The sequence below is a fragment of the Ambystoma mexicanum genome, chromosome 13, assembly GCF_040938575.1.
Source record: "Ambystoma mexicanum isolate Mex_15411 chromosome 13, UKY_AmexF1_1, whole genome shotgun sequence".
NCBI classification, from domain to species: domain Eukaryota; kingdom Metazoa; phylum Chordata; class Amphibia; order Caudata; family Ambystomatidae; genus Ambystoma; species Ambystoma mexicanum.
Window position 1 is genome coordinate 138,192,868 of NC_090938.1, and position 17,679 is coordinate 138,210,546.

A 17,679-nucleotide genomic window follows, 5' to 3' on the forward strand; every position below is an offset into this window, starting at 1 on the left:
TTGGTCCCTTTGTTCGTTTTGTCTTTGGTGGAATTCCAAGGGAGTTTCGGGCACCTCCCTCCTTCCTGCTCTGCTAAACACGCTGGAGCCAGAGGCGGGCTTCACTTGTGAATCCCGCCAAAGGCAAAACACACAAAGGGACCAAATCTGGTCAAGAACCTTTCCAACAAGAAATGGCAAAAAAAGAAGACCGGGCCATTTTGACAAAATGGGCACCCATGGGTGTCTTACTGCAGCTACAATTGCAGCCCGCTGTAAAAACACACAATGGTAGGAAAAAGTAAACCACTGCTGCCATCAGCCATTAATTGTAGAAAGGCGAACATAAAAATGTTACATGAGAAACTAGACAAAGGGGATACTAAGTAACCCCTCCAGCACCCTATCCTATTGTAAGATAGTGTGTGCTGCGTCTAGAAAGTTACAAATGTAAGTCAATTTTCACTTGACTGCTCTTGGAAACAGTAGTTTCACCAAGAGAAGGTATTTAAAACTTTGGGAAATCTTTGGGAAATCTATGACTTCCCTGTGTCACTGCACTGAAGGTGCTTTGTGTTACAATGCAGCGATGATGCCTATGGAGTTTGTCAGACTCCAAAATCAAAAGAAACAGTGTCCAAATCACAGAAAAATACATGAGAGTGGGGGCTGCGGGGGAGGTCTCACTCTCTCCAGGTTAGAAATGAAGAGTCTTAAAGTCCAGCAAAAAGGGCTGGGGGTCTCTAAGGTAGAAGGGAATGTTCACATTTCTGAGAATTCTCCCTAACAGCCACTCACAAGCCTCCCAGCTTGTGGTCCTAGAGTGATTTCATTTTATACAAAAACTTCAAAAACCTTGTGCAATACTTTTTACCTACCTGCAACAAGTGCTTCAGCTCACCTAGACTTCTGCTCAACTAACATTGGCTGCCCTGGCTCCCTGAAAGACTCTTCTTACCTCTGACTTTGTGCTTTACATTTTCTTTGGACACTAAACTCAGTATTGCTCTAAATGTACGAGTGATATATTAATGTCCACAGTGTCCTAGTTATTTAAGTAACCTCGGTGTAGGAAGAATCTGTGTGCCATCCCAAATGGTTATTTACTGATTTAAAGAAACAGAGTGTGCATTTTGAAGTATATTTTTGTGCTACATATATTTTGCTCCCTTCTAAAGAAGACTCATTCAACTAACTGTTAAATACATTAATAATTGTTTAATCAAGAAACCTTGAGTATAAGTGTTTTTGATACTTTTCACTGTGAATCTGTGTAACAACCTTACTGCTCACATTGACCCCTCTTGCGATAAGCATGGCTGCTCAGTCACTCTACCAACTTTTGTACTACATGCTTATACCAAAGGTTGGGTTAACTATTGCCAAGAGGTCAAGGCTGGTGCAGTCTCCCACGGGGTATTGCATACAATCTTGCCCAACTCTCCCAGCACCCCTTTAGTTAAGTAGAGGTTTAGGCCCATTCTCATAAATTCTGCGTGGAAATTTTAACATATTTGGGTATGGAACTTGAGGCTTTACATCCTCCACTGTAATCCTTCAGTCTATTTGAGTTTCTCCTGTCTTGGGCGATATCCGGTCATCTCGGTGCAATCTAACTTGACTCCCATTGGATTGGCAATTCATTATTTTGGTGTCACATTCAGTTTGGTTAGGCACTTACCATTTCTCCTTCCATTAGTCCAAAGGCCACTCCAAGCCTTTATCTGGTATTGATCCTAGAATTTCCAAAGGCAGAGATGAATTTGCGATGAGGGATTTTTTGGATTAGAGTTATCGACTTCCAAACGCTCACTGAATAGAGCGATTGCAAACCTAGTTCAAATCTAATCCATGCCACAGGAAGTCCCCTTGGATGTTGCAAAACATTCTTCCAGAAGATTCCCTCTAATGTTTCCAGGATTTGCCAAGGCAGGTTTAATCCAGACTCTGCTCTGTATGACACAATCAGGATTACTTTCATGTTGTAGAAGGTCAAATGAGAATCTGCCATATCTATTATGTAATACCTGGCCGGCCAAGTTTTTGGCCTTTATTCTCATACCCAGGCCCCAGGGAGTCTCGATCATACTCTGCTTCACGCATGCACACAAATACGCGATTGTCTGGATTCTCTCTAAACACTGTGCCCCAATTCTCCATTTAAATTAAAACTGTTGTGTCCCTCTACCAGCATTTAGGATTATCACTTTCAATTTTTTTGCATTACTCCTAATGTAACTTTGTAGGCGCAAGTCTTCTTTGCAAACCTAAAGGTGTTGTTTTTCCAGATCAGGTCATCAGCATAAAGGACCCAAGGTATTGGGGTTCTTCTATTCATCTTTGGAGGGAAGACTAGGACTTGAGCCTGATGCTCTGCTAAGTCTGACACATTGAACAGGGATGGCGCTAAGGGGTATGTCTTTATTTCTTTGGACAAGCCTACCTTCATATACAATCGGACTTGCAAAGATGTTCCAGAATACAATTAATTTATGGCTTGCAACACGTGAGTCGGGCACCGCAGCACCTCCAATTCTGTCCACAAACTAATACCATCAAATTCCTGCGCTAGATCCACAAAGGCTACATAGATTAACATTTTTCCTCTTTCAGCTCGCATTTTCAGGAGATTCAGAAGGAAAAGATTGAGGGAGGTCCCCACACCCTTGACAAAAAACTTGTTTGGCGGGGGTCCAAGACTCTCGCTTCATTTGCCCATTTCGATCGATGGTTCAATATCAGGGCAGCAAAGAGATTTCCTAAGACGTCATTTCCTAAGACGTCAAGAAGGGCAATAGTTTTTCAGGTTCTTTCCATCGCCCTTCATGAAGATCGGCACTATCACAGCCTTTTTACGGGCTAAGGGAACCATCTTTTTCCTCATAATTTGTTGGACTATCTGGTGGGCAAATTCTGCCCATTGTTCATGGTTATGTTTAAGTATGCTATTAGTTAAACCGTCCGGCCAAGGGGCTCTCAAGGTGCTTAATTTTATGATCAAGGTCAAGATGTCAATTTTGTCAAACTCCCATGACCATGGTTCCGAACCTCAAGGGTGCCTCCTCAGCTCTCATTCCTCACATACATTTTTTTCTGGTCTGGACAAGCTCGACATTGTCACTGGGTTTATGTGAAAATTCATCGTGTCTATGTCCCCTGCCCTTTACCACAAATTGCACCAATAATGGCACATAGTCCAGAGTGTGTGTGTTTTGTCAGTATCCCTCATTCCATTCTTTCATCAAGTCCACAACATCCTATGTAACAATGGATCCCCTCTATCGAAAGGTGAGGAGTGAATGGTCACTGTACACCATTCTAGTAATATTTAGGGATGTCATTTATTGCAGGAAGATGGGGATACAAAAGAATAATCAAGAAAGTTCTTGCATCGGCCACTGTGCCAGGTGTACTTGGCTGGCATATCTCTTGTCTGTCCATTCAACATATGAAGTTCCTTGGCTTCCATTTCCAGTAGCCCAGTACTGGTTCTTCCAACGCTATAAGGAGCCAAGTTACCTGCATGACGTAGAGCCACACCATCGTTGTCTAGACACCTTATATTTAAATCCCCACATAGTATGGTGGGCAAGTTTTTCCTTTCTCAACGGGCCTAGTTATACAGGCAACAAAAGCATCTTCTTGTATTGTAGACTGAAACCAGTATAGATTGAGTCGTTGCACCACTTTCTTCAGGTGCCCCCCCTCCACCAATCCTGCCCAATTTCTAGAATTATCACTAAACCTTCAGGTCTACCCCCACAGCATGTGTAATGGCTGTTTTAGGCGCAGAGAGTAGTCTAAATCACATTTGAGTGCTGCCTTGTGCTTCCTCAAAAAAGTTAATGATCCAAAAAAAGAAAAAAAGGAGAAAAGAAAGCAAAAAGCTAAAGGGCCCCAAAAAGTGGCCGTAGAATCCCCAAAAATAGACACCTGTTAAGACAGAATTCCTGTTAAAAGAATTATATAGATTTTCAAAATAATCTCCTACCTCATGTATTGGGAGGTTGAGTTATAACTGCCCTCCGCATCACACCATGATCTTTTGCCCAATAGTCACTCTTCGAGGAAGACCACAGCGGCTCTTTAACCTATGGGGGAAACAAGTGGTAAGCATCCCAGATACCCCCTTCATCCTCAAGCAGATCTTCCTCTTCTTAGATCATCATAGAAAGCATTTAGTGGCTTTTAAAAACATTGGCTCTTAAAAAGGAGTAGATGTTCTTGGTGCACCCCTTGCCTCTTCTGTGTTTGTACGCTATTAAATCATTGTATTTCATTTTTGTAAGGCTGGTTGCAAAGATCTCTTTTCTGTTCTACTCCTCCTTATCTGTGTTGCATTGGGGACATGCATGTTTATTCCACATATTCATCCGCCTTGTCCTCAATGAAGTGAAAGACTTTTAGCATCCGTTTCTTGCTTGGTTGTGTCCAAATCTGGGCATCTGCTCTGAAATGATGTCTCCCCATGAGCGTCTCTTCTGTGCCAAGTACCATCTGTGTGTCAAAACGCCTTTCCGGGTCTGAAGCTCCATCAGCCTTGAGCTTGCTTTGGTGCTGACAGACTTTTGGACACGAAATGTGCTTCATCGTCAGTGACTTTTTTAGATTTTTGGTTTGTGTCCAGTGCCATCTTGCCTGAGGGGTTTTCCTCCCTTCAGTGACATCTTTTGGAACCAATCTCGGGTCATTTCAGGCCCCCTTGTTATTGGGGGTCTTTCATCCTGATGATCTTGCCCACTTATCTGCTTCCGAGCTTCTGTGCGGAGGACTCTTACCATCTCCCTATTTGGAGGATTTACATTCCATGCTAGGTGTCTTGTGTCCCTGCTTTATGGGGAGTAACAAGAGTCTGCGTTATGTAGCCTTTCGGAAGCAATGTGTGCAGCTTCATCACGGAGGCTGGTGTTCTTCACTAAATGGGCTGTTAGCACCCACATTCAGAACCACAACACACATCTCCTGGCAAGCACTAGGTGCCCAATAAGATCTCTGCTTCAACGTGTCATTGCCAGTGTCTTTTGCCATAGACAAGGCTTCTGAACTCCAGGATCCATGCAGTGGACCACCCAGTGCTGCTGTGAGTTTTCAGCATAGGGCTAAATAGTAAGCCAGCTGGGCAGTTGCAACGATTGAAAACACAGCGCTCATCTATATAGGGAAACCGATGATTGCAAGACAAGGGCAAAATGAACATCTTGTCCAGCGAGATGAAACCGTAAACACAAGGGTGTACACACTTACAAAATAATTTGTATAAAATCTATCTGCCGCATTGGCCGGAAATTCTGCGCCTCTCTGCATTGAGAAGTCTGCAGTGTTGTGGTTCTTTCTTACCTCTGGTATTCCATGAAAAAAGCCAATGCAGAAAGAAAGAAATTAAAAAATAATAATAATAAAAACATTCTGAAGAGGGCGTCACCTGTTGCAGCACAATCTCGCAAGACATGCGCGTGAAAAATCACAAGGTGACAAAACAGATTGCAGAAACACAAGTAAGATGAGGATGGTATGAGAACACAGAGAGCCGGAGAACACAGGGAGAGCCGGCAGGCCATGAATATCATCAGGGGAACACCCGGGGTGTGTAGAAATAGTAGTCTAATAGTTTGTGCAACTAGCATGTGCATGTGTGAATGTGTTGTTGTATGGGCTTGATTAGCACGTAGGCTGCCTGCGAATATTCAGAAGAGAGGAAAGCGGGTAGAAAGAGTGCAGTAGTTCCCATTTACCGTCTGGCATTCCCTTCCATCTGTGCCGATCATGGTGACTGTGTGCATGTTTGATTCGTCTATGCAGTCGTCCTGTTCCAGGAGTGTCATACCATCACTGTCGCTTTGTGTAGCCATGGTGATGGCATTACCCAGTGCTTGCAGCTCCTCATGCGACAAGCTGACCTGTGACAGCACAACAGAAAGATTCAGAAGAATTAAAGGTGCACATTGGAATATTTTTTTTTACGATACTCAGTTGTTCAGTAACAGGTTAAAAACAACTAACTCTCTCCCTGATAATTAATGCAGCAATGCCACTAGTTGTCAAATAATTTGATTCATAAATATTTTCTTTAATTGCTAGTTTGTGTATTATTACTGGTCATTGACAGGACACAGTAGCCCTCATTATGAGTTTTGCGGTAAATCCGCCTGAATAACAAACAGATTTACTGGTACTGCCACTTGGTCCGGCGGATTTACTGCAGGATTACGAGTAGTGGTAGGCACTGTTAGTCTATTTTTTGCAGTCCATACGACTATGGGGCTTTCTGTGGAATTGCCGCCAGCGGTTATTCTGCAGATTTTTTTTGCAGTAAGGTGGTGGATTTCCCTCCAGCTTTTGCTGGAGGGAAATCCTACACCTTACTGCCAAACCTGTAGTACGGCTCTGTACTAACTCTGCGGTAACGGAATTACTGCCCATTACCACCATTATTTTCCACACTGCAGTACTCATGAGGCCCAATGTCTTCCCACAGGGGGAGATAGAAAGGGGGGAGGGGGGCAGGCAGCACGAAAAACAAGGGCAAATAGAAACAGGTAACTCCAAACAAATAAACATGCAGTACGAGTGCAGAAAAACAAAATGGATGCCCAGCGGTTACATGGAACATGGTTTAAGTTGCTTACCTCCAACTACTGTTCTCCAGCATGGGTCTGGCAGGGATTCACATGCTCATGAATATTCCCCGTTCTCAGACAGTGAATTCTCAGTAAAATAAAAACAGTTTCACTTTCACTTAAAAACTGTATTCCTGCTCCAAGCCAATCACTGTCCTCTGGGTCATACTGCCCCCATCCAATGACAGGCCTCTCCCTAAGCCCCTGCTCTGGCAGCCATCTTCAGATTTGGTAAGCACGTTAAGTGGCAGTATGACCAAGAAGAGCCGCAGGGGGGACGGAGGGAGGGTTCGCATGTGAATCCATGCCAGACACATGCTGGAGAACAATAGCTACAGGCAAGTAACTTGTGTCTTCTCCAGCAGGGCTCTGGCATGGATGCACATGCTCATGAATAATGAATACATAGCAGTACAACATTACACAACCACTGTAGGTGGCAAGGCCCAACAGAAGCAATTAAATCCTACCTCTGGAATAGGCTCACATCAAGCGAACAGGTTGCGTTTCTCCCTGGAATCCCTGTCGACACAATACAACTTTGTGAAGGTGTGTATGGACCTCCACGTAGCAGCCCTGCAGATGCCCAGCAGGGGCACACTAGACAGGAACGCGGTTGTCACATCGATCGTTCTGGTGGAGTGGTCTTTCAGACGGCCGGGCAGCGGTCGGTTCACCAACCGACGACAGTGTGTGAGGGAGCCAGAGAGCCACCTCGAAATGGAAGCCTTGTACAAGGCCTTCCCATGGTTCACAGGATCAAAGTTCCCAAAAAGTTGTGAGGTCTTACGAAAAGTCTTTGTGCGGGTCACGTAGAACTTCAGGGCATGAGCAATGTCCAGCGAGTGCAAGGCCCTTTCCGCCGGCGACAAAGGTTTCGGGGAAAAAAACAGGTAACACCAAAGGCTCGTTGAGGTGGAATTCCGACGGAACCATCGGCATTAAGGAGGGCTGCATAGGCAGCACCACCCTCGATTCATCGAAAGTCAGGTGCGGTTGCTTTGAGGTTAGGGCTTAGATCTGACCAACGCTTCTGGCAGAGGTGATGGCCGCAAGGAAAGCCATTTTCCAGGAGAGGAACTTGAGTGGGGCCTGATGCATATGCTCGAAGGGACCCCCCACCCCTCGCATCCCTCCTGACCTTCGTCAGAACCATGTCAAGTTCCCACGCCGAGCCGGAGCATTCACCGGCGGGACATATCGAAACAGTCCTTTGAGAAATTCCTTGACTAGTCGGTGGGACCAAAGTGACGATCTTCCTGGAGGCCTGATGTAGCGGGAGATAGCCACCAAATGTACCTTTATCGATGCGTGTGCCAGTCCAGCCCTGGCCAAGGATATCAAGTATGGAAGGACCTGCAAGGACGTGATCCTGAGAGGGATAATCTGCTGAGACCGGCACCACGGAGCGAAACGCTTCCACTTGTGACCGTAGCACTTCAAGGTCGACGATGCTCTGGCCTTGGCGAGGGCCTCCATGCAGTCCGCAGGTAACTCATATCCTCCAAACTCTTAAGGCTGCAGGAGCCAAACCCTCAGGTTCAGCGATCCTGGGTCGTGATGAAGGATTGCACCTCCTTCTCTGGTTAGAAGATCCGGAACCACTGGTAGCTTGACCGGAGGTGACGCCTACAGGCTGAGAAGGTCCGGATACCAAGTCTGCCTCGACCACGCCAGGGCGATGAGCATCATCTTGCATGGACAGTGTCTGAGCGTGTTGATGAGTCGTAGCAGGAGCGGAAACAGAAGAAACACATACAGAAACAGACCTTCCCACAGGAAGGAGAATGCATCCCACAGGCTCCTTGGCTGGCAGAATCTGCTGGCAATCTTCTGGCACTCTGAGTTTGCCGCCGTCGCAAACAGATCTATCTGTGGCTTTCCCCATTTGACGACTAGGCAGTCCACCTGATCCTGACGAAGCTCCCACTCGTGGCAGGAGCGCAGTTCCCTGCTGGGGGAATCTGTGATGGTGTTCTTGACTCCCGCAAGGTGGAGAGGGACGAGGAACATCGCCTGTCTGACAGTCCAGTGTCACAAGTCCTGCGGCTCTATAGACAGAGCTGGGGATAGAGTGCCCCTCTGCTTGTTGATGTTGAACATGGTGGTGTGGTCTGAAGATCCCCACCACCTTGCCCTTCAGAGACGACGTCCGTGGTGACAGTCTCCTGGTATGGAGGGTGAGGGGGGTTTGCAATCCTGTGCCTTGGGCAATGTTGGAGCAGACGCCCCACCATCCTATCGCCCGACAGAACTGGTCTTTGAGAGATATCTTGTCCGTGAAGCTTTCAGACACCTGTATCCAACGGGCGTCCAGGAAGTGCATGATGAGATAGATGCAAAACAACATCATGCCCAGCAACGACTTGATGGCCCGCACCGTGGCCGTCTTTGCTGACGACAGTCGATGCACCTTTCCTTCAATGGCTGCTACCCTCTCCTCAGAGGGCAAAGGCAGGAAAGACACTGTAGTGAGTCTGGCGCCTAGGAACAGCGCGTTCTGCCATGGTGTTAAGCACACCTTTGTATAGTTGATGGAGAATCCCAGATCCGTCATTAGCTGGACGGTTGTCTGTGTTTCCGTTGGCCAGCTCCCATGAGCAGGCACGAATCAGCCAGTCGTCCAGGTACGGGTATATGTGTATGCCCTGTAGACATAGATGGGCTGCTACTGACGCCAGGCATTTCGTGAACACTCTGGGGGCCGCCTTCAAGTTGAAAGGTAAAGCCTTGAACTGGTAGTGCTGTCCCTGCACCACAAAACGTAGGAACTTCCAATGTTTCCTGTGAATGGGGGCGTGGAAGTAGGGGTCCTCCAGGTCCAAAGACGTGAAGAAATTTCCTCCTTCCAGTTGGCCGAGCACGTGTTGCAGCATGACCATCCTGCGCTTTTGGGACTTTAGGTATTTGTTCAGACTTCGTAGGTCTAGGATGGGCCTCCAGCCCAGTCTTCTTTCTGGCCAGAAAGTATCTGGAATAGACTCCCGAGCTCCAGAGCAGTTGAGGACTTAGTTCCATCACCCCTTTTTGCAGCATGGTCCGTACCTCTTCCAGGAGCCGAGGATGTGCTGCTCCTGACGGGTAACCGGAGGTAATCCACGGACACCTGTGTTGAAACTCAAGGTTGTATCCTTGGGTGAGAGTATCCAGCAGCCATCTGTCGGTGGTGACCTTTTTACACTCGCTGATGAACTTAGTCAACCTCCCACTGGGGTGCAAGGGTGGGGGGCCCAACGTTCCAGCCGGTTCAGGCTTGCTTCGCTGCCGGCATCCTGCCCTGTAGGCAACAGCGATGCTGTCCTCCGCCACCGTAGGCCTGGGAACGGCATCTGTGGGCCTTCCTGAGTTGAGTATCTGGATGGCTGTCGGCATGACGTGGAGAACCCTTTCGAAGACCTACTCGACATTCCCCTGGAGAAGCAAAAGGAGTGTTGTTGCTGGAGTGTGCCCAGGGAGCGGGCCGTCTCAGTGCCCATCTTGATGGCCTGGAGGGACTCGTCGACGACTTTCCCAAACAGATTCTCTCCGTCGAAGGGCATGTCCAGCACCTTCGCTTGGACCTGACAGAAATTCATGGCTTTCTCCAACCTTGGCGACTAAGGCAGACACTGTTCCCCATGTGCCGGAACCCTGTGTCGGTGACGTCCAATGCCACTGCAATGGCTTGATCAAACGCCACTCCCCCTTCCGGGAAGACAGCCATTGTCTCCATCTTATCGTCGGGGAGAAACTTCAGGAACGGACCCAGCTTGTACCACAGTTCCCAGTCGTACCTGGTTAGGATCGCTAGTGCGTTGGCCGTCTTGATAGTGGGCGCTGTGGTTTAAATCACCTTCTTTCCCATGGCGCCATTGTTTTCCCTCTAGTTGTCCGGAGGGACTCAAGACTACTAGGATGGGTTGGTCGACAGTTTCCTCGCGGCCGGCGATACCACCGAATCCGGCGATGGCTGCGACCTCAGGCTCTTGGTTGCGGAGTCCGGCACCCTATACTACTTCTCCAACCTATCAGTTTGGCTGGAACCGTGCAAGGGTTCTTCATGGGGGCCAGGCCCTTTTCCCAGATATCGTCCAGAAGCGGAACCACCAAGATAGTCTTCCTCTTGGTCTCTGATACAAGAAGCTCTCCTTCTTGGTCTCCTCGAGCACCAGCTGGAATAGCTCACAGGCCCTGGTGATCGTGGAGTGGAACGATCGCACCTCATCCGGAGGGGACACCCTATGTGGAGCTTCCAAATGTGTTGATTCAATGTCCACTGCAACGATGTCTTCGCCGTCGTTGCGGTTGTATCCGTCCCAGTGTCTGAGTCTGCTGGGAAAGTAGGGACCCAATGTGGTGGAGGAGGCTGAAATGGTGGCGTCGGATGACGCTTCCTCTTCTTCGCGCTGGAGGCTGATCGGTGACCTACCTGGGGGACCACAGGTACCGGAGGCATCCTCATCTGGATCTCTGACACCAAGGTGTGTAGAGTCGACAGAATATCCAAGGAAATGCCCCTCGGCTGAGCAAACAGAACACGAAAAACTAGGCCCTGCGCCGTCGTCTCCCTCCTCAACGTCCTTGTGGACCTTGTTTAAGGACTCCTGATCCTCATCGTCCGTGGACGAGAAATCAGTGGCTTGGGTGACAGCCTGTGAGGTTTGTTTCAGGGCCTCCTGCCCGCCCCCCTTTCCCCTTCACCCTTTCCTCTCCCCTCCCTATGGTCTTGAACCGGGGCCTGGCCCGGTTTCACCCCTTCTGGCATGCCTGCAGACTTCTCCAAAGTCACTGCGGCGGTGTCGTGCCTTGGGGGTAGGGACACGTTCTGAGCCGTGGGGGCTACCTTCGCAGGATCAGCGCCCTTAGCTGTCGTGGCAGTAGTAGTCGTCTGAGTGGCCGACAAGGTCTTAGCCTGTGCCAGTTGAGCCTGCTCTGCCTTCTTCTCCTCCGTCTGCCGCTTCTTGGATTTCTCACATAGTTTGCCCGGGTAGATGACTCCCTCTTTGAAGAGGAGCTTAATGATAGGCTGGTAATGGAGGCGGAGGGTGATGCTGATCGCGCTCTTTCCACTTTGTGACCCGCTTCCGCTGCGAACCCGGTGGACTCAGACTTGCAGCTCTTGGCCGCATCTTGGACCCCCACGGATGAGGTGCCCTCAAAGAACCTAGAAGACCGCTCCTCAGACCATCCAGTCCTGGGTAAGGCATGACTGTGCTCAGAGCACGGGTCAGAGGCCTTGGCGTTAAGCCATGCCGCCAACCTACTATGCCTGTCCTTCGTGGTTTTCTTGGAAAAACCGAGGCAAATGTTGCACTCTACCTCCTTGTGTTCTGGGTGCAGGCAGTAGAAGCATTGTAGGTGCTTGTCCTCCAACTACCCATTCCGTAGCCAGCATTTGGTGCAGGGCCCGAAGAGAGATCTTCCTTCCTTCTTCTCCTCCATCATGGTCAGAGGGTGCCAAGTAAGCTCAAAGGACTTGCAGAATCTTCCATGATCTTCGCCCATGAGGGGCGATAAAATTCACGGGAATGGGTCGCTGGTGTCGGCAGACGGAGAAAAGAGTACATGACTCCTTTGAAACAAAAATAGAACTTTTATCGTCGAAAACCACGAAAAAGCATACAAACAGCTCGGAGAGAAAACTCAAGGACTCCCAACACTGAAGCATGCGTTAAAAATCTGAAGATGGCTGCCCGAGGAGGGGCTTAGGGAGAGGAATGCTTTGGATGGGGGAAGTATGACCCAGATGACAGTGATTGGTTTAGAGGAGAAATACAGTTTTTAAGTGAAACCTTTTTTTTTCTTTTATCAAGGACTCCCAGCCTGACGGGGAATATTCATGAGCATGGGAAACCATGCCAGACCCCATGCTGGAGAAATTGTAGATATAGAGTATAGACCAAACAAAAAACATACCTGTGATGGCTTTGCACTAAAAGGATGGCATTTGTCCATGTAAGAAAAAGCAATGTCTTAAATTAAGCATAGACCTAATAGAAAGATGTTAGTCTGTGGATGTCGAACAAGTGTAAAGTATCCTGCTCCTTTGGCTACTCTTGGACCTGGGACACAGAGGGGTTCTCTCCTGTCTTTGGACAAATTCTTATGTCACTTTTGAAATGAGTTTGAACGGTTTGATTTTGTGTGAGAATACTAACTGCTGGTTTCATTTCTTAGTGTGTTTGTAAGGCCTAATAATAGTTGTATTTTTATATATTGACTTTATAGGCTGAATTATTGCACGTGTTTCTGTGTGGGCTCACGGGGTTCCCAGACCATTCTCACCAACTCCTAAGATTAAGCTTCGAATGCTCGCACACAATACCTAGATTGGGTTTTCGCTAAACCCATACTGACTCCCTATTCACCATAACCAGATTGCTTCATAAAATCTTCCCTTCAAGGTCAATTTTAGAAAACCATCTTAACACCTGCAGCGATAGCCAAATATACTGTATCTCCATCGTGGATTGGTTTTGCTGCTGTTTAAAACATTTTTTTAGCTGTGTTTACATACTGCATTGGTTGTGTTGCTTTTTCTAAAATCGAATTTAGCTGTGTGCACATCCTACATGTTTGATGCTTGTTTTAAAAAATGTTTTTAAAAAGAAATAAAATTGAATTTAGCTGTGTTCACATCCTGCATTGGTTTTGTTGTTTCTAAAATCGAATTTAGAGCTGTGTTCACATACTGTTTTCATGGGAATGTGCTGACTGGTTACCCCCTCAGCTCTCTTCTGGTCGGTGATCTGTTCCCTCACTATTTCCCATTGTTCCTTCCCTATCATGTTTGTGTCTCCATGTGCGCCTGCTCCCTCCTTGCCAACCTCCCCCCACGTACCTCAACTGCTATGCCTGGTTAAGTGTACCACACTCTGTGCCCCTCACTATGGCACTTTCTACTTCCCCATCTTCTCCAATGGCTTCTCCATGTCCTTTCCTTCAACTCTCACTATGGGCCTCATTACGAATCAGGCGTTAAGGGGTTAACGGCGCCGTAAACAGCGCCGACCCTTAACGCCTGATTAAAAGGTCTGTTAGCGCCATGGTGATATTAACGCCTGCTTTTTGCAGGCGTTAAAATCCATGGCGCTAAGGGACCATGGTGCTAATTACGCCACCGTAATTTACGGTGGCGTAATTGGCGCCTTCCCCACTCCCATTATGCCCTATGGGGCAAAAATGGGAATGGGGAAGGGTAAAATGGGAAATGGGATTTACCGCCCCACTCACCTTGGAATGGGGAGGTAAACCCGCCATCCACCATGGTGTAAACATAGTTTACACCATGGTGGTAAGGGTACGACCCAGGCGGTAACTTACCGCCTGGGTCGTAATGAGGCCCTATGTCTTGCAGGAAGAAATGGCCATACTGGCCTCCAACCGCAGGCCTTCCTATCGCCGACACCTATGTCAGTGCTTCCGCCAGAGAGAGACTCACCGACATACTCTCTGTCTTTCCCTTTCCCGATCTATGGACTCTCCATATGGCCATCCTGCTTTCTACTTACTTACACACAAATGGTGGCACCTGCTATGAGGCCCTTCTTGCCTCCTCTTCCACCTATAGGGCCATCAAAAATGTCTATCGAAATGGTACCATCCTGATACAAGATCCTCAACCCAACCTTACTTTTCTTCCTCGACATATCAACTTTCCTATTCCCTCCTCACGGGCTCTGATGCCATCTCATATGCCTCTACGGCCGCCCAGGCTTCTTGCCAACTATGCCCACCTTGGCTACCTTGCCACCTACCAACCTCACCACCTCCCTCACAACTCCCCCCGCCTTGTTGCTTTCAACTGTACAGGCTCCCTTGCCTACTCATACTACATAGACAACCTCGTCAGCCTCTTCCACCCTGCCGCCCTGGCCACCCACTGCTGCCGCATCTGGAGATCCCTTGCCTCCTGCAGCCCCTCCCACACTGGCTCCCTAGCCATCTTCCACTATCCTGGCTCTCTTGCCTACACCCTTCTCACTAGCACCCTTGTCATCCTTGCCTCCTCCTACCTCTATCTCTCAGTTACTCTTTTGCCGCTTGCGGGGGAGGTGGACCTCTGTCCCCTGCACCCCCCATTTAAGTCCTTCAAAAGTGGCATCCTGCTCCATGTTGCCACACTAAACTCTTGCTCTGCTGTCAAGCACTCCTCTGACATCTGCCACCTACTTGTACTCCTGTGTCATGAACTTCAGATCACGCCCCTTTTGGACCTCCTGGTCCTTGCCTCAACGTGGCTTACATTCCGTACTACTTCCAACATGGCCGTCCAGAGCTGAAGCCCTTGCTCGCTCAATGCGCTGAACGCGACGTGATCTATTTATAGACCACGCCTTCCGCGGCTCAGCGCGTCTCAATGTTATTGCAGAGTAGCCCAGACGTATGTTCGTAGCTCGCGGTATTGTTTCCTTTGTCCCAGTGCTATTACCCGCTCCTGTCCCTTTCCCCCCTTCCTGGTTCCGAGCATTTCTAGCCTTTCCCAGTCTCCCGGATTCCTGGACTCCGCGATCCCAGAACTAAACGCAACCTGGAACCAGACGAGACTCGAGCAGCGCTGTTCAAGACCAGGAGCGTTCGCAAAAAGACAGCGATCGAAGACACCGGCAAACACCTAACCCAGGTGAGAAGGGGGTGGGGGGGAACTCCTTGACAGTTTGAGACGCCACCCGCTCGAACCTAAAAACGAGATGGAAGCCGCCGTGCAGGACTTAATGCGACTGTCATGTTCTGTACGGCAGATCCTTATCCTGGGAGGTATTCCAACATGGCCGCCATATCTGGCGATCATAGCACACACAACAGTCTAGATGCTCTATCCCAGAACACATTGCAGCTCACCGATGTCACATCCTCCCAAGCAGCTTATCAACAGAATCCTCCAAGAGTCCAGTGCGTTGCTACTCTCATAGGAGTATACAAGCGCTACACCGCTACGGCAGTACGAGAAAAGACGTTACCAGATCTCGGACGAGCTAAACCACGCCCCTTAGGAGCGTGGTTCCAGCCCAGTTCCTTTTTTGTTCGGTATTCAGATCCTCGCTCTCCACGAGGTATTCCATAGCGCTTTATATTAATCCTTCTTCCATCGGCAGTCCAGGGTATTCCGTAATCGGTTGTCCCCTTTTCATGTTTTCATTCTAGCGCGGTTTCCTACCTCAACACCCCAGGCTAACAGCCACTTCCCCGTGAGCAGTGTCCGGGAGGCTTCCTTTGTTTACAAACTGGTAGGCTTTATATTTTGTGGCTTTACCACTATTGTTTTGTGATCTTTAGCTATTTCTCTTTCTACACTGTTTTTTATTCTACTGTTTTCCTTAGCCCATCTATTCATTATCTCTGGGAACTCCAGGTGACCTCCCCCTTCCTTCACTTCGATTTCCCAGGACGCCTCTCTTCCTACTAACTGGGGGTAAGACATAGAACAGAAGATACAAAGGGGAACTGGCAAACTGATAGACAGGAAATTATATCCTACTCTAACCTAATCTAACCTCATCTTCCTAGCCAGACCTTAGTCTCAATTGCTAAGAAGCCTCCAACCACAGAAGGCGGAATTGCATCCCACGCTGGAACATCTCAGGGAGACAACGCTCTCTAGCAGCTCTCCTCAGGGTTTTTTCCCCCCGTGAGGGTTTCCCTGGGAACCTCCCGGGGATCAAGCCTTTGAGCAGGACTCCGGAGGGGTTTTCAGGGGAATTCCTAATTACTGCAGGGAAAGTCAGAGATCCATTCCAGGCACTCACCGGGCCACAGGACATTTCTCTTCGTTAATCCAGTCCAGGTAGGTGATTTTCTGATTTCCTTCTCTGTTCACCTGGAGCAATTGACATTTATATCTAACAAAGTATAATCCCCGACAGTTAGCAACGCCCAAAAAAGTAGTCAGCCATTGCTGACTAGCTCCAAGTGATTAGAGTCGGTTCCAGAGAATCCCCTAAGATGGATCCTCAACAGCAGCAGATCCAGCAGCTAATAGCTGCGGTACAATCATTAACTACTGAGGTGCAACAACTTAAGTGGGAGAATAATACCCTACGACAACACCAACAACAGGCAGCTCAGCAGGTAGCCCAGCAGGCCGTAGCCTCTCGCGTACCTCATTGTTCAGAGGTTCCTCCTGGCCCTTTACCAGGCGGCCAGTTTGATGGGAACCCCCATAAGGTCAAAGAATTCCTAGACTCTTGTGCCGTACAGTTCACGTTCAAGGGGGCATTTTGTCATACCGATTGAGACCGTGTGGGTTACATGGTCTCACAAATGACAGGGCCAGCCTTAGCCTGGGCAACCCCTTTGATTACTAGTAATAATCCCATCCTGGAGTCTCATACGGCCTTTTGTAACAGCATTTGCACTATGTTCGGCCGACAAGAAATCCGGGTGGCCTCCCAAGAACACCTCATTGATTTCAAACAAGGAAATCTAGATATACTGACCTATATTACTAAATTTAAGCAGATGGCAAGTGAGACCACCTGGTCTGACAATGCACAGGTTAAGATCTTTAGGAGAGGGTTATCAGAAGAGCTTAAGGACGAAGTGTCCAGAGTATCTCGGCCCACCAATCTAACAGAATTCATTGCTCTAGTTCTACAGTTAGATTACTGTATGAAGGAGAGACTGTTAGAAAGGAGAAAAAGCCGGACTCCTCGATTCGCATCCAACTTTCCTCACTCGCCCAGGACTCAGGCTACAGAAGAACCTATGCAGTTAGGGTCAACTTCAAGAGGGCCTTTAACGCCAGAAGAACGGAATCGCAGAAAAACCTTAGGCTTGTGTATGTACTGTGGCGCCAATACACATACCGTACAAGACTGCCCGATTACACCGCCTAGGCGCTCGGGAAACGCCAGCGCCCGGTCGTAAGAGCAACCACGATCCGGGATCCCACTCTTCAACCGGGTTCCTCGCAGTCTTTTCATTCTTCAATGTGTACCAGTCATCCTGATACCAACATGGTAGTGTTAAGGATTTCATTTTCCTTTGGAGATAGAATTTTACAGGATATACCAGCACTTATCGACAGCGGAGCTGCAGGGAATTTATTGACGATCACTGGGCCGCTTTGCATGGTATCCCACCCTCCTCAAAGGCAGAATCAATA

General features: G+C 48.4%; 1 protein-coding gene across 3 annotated transcripts in view; it reads right to left on the reverse strand.

The window, feature by feature from the left end:
- ZNF76 (zinc finger protein 76) overlaps positions 1–17,679 on the reverse strand; it is a 284,758-nt gene that overhangs the window by 23,296 nt on the left and 243,783 nt on the right. For 2 of the 3 annotated variants that reach the window (XM_069633472.1, XM_069633473.1), the window contains exon 12: positions 5,712–5,876. The exons of the other annotated variant lie outside the window; for it this stretch is intronic. In XM_069633472.1, the coding sequence (XP_069489573.1) occupies positions 5,712–5,876 (165 nt within the window). The remainder of the gene's footprint in view (positions 1–5,711; positions 5,877–17,679) is intronic. 3 annotated transcript variants of the gene reach the window in all.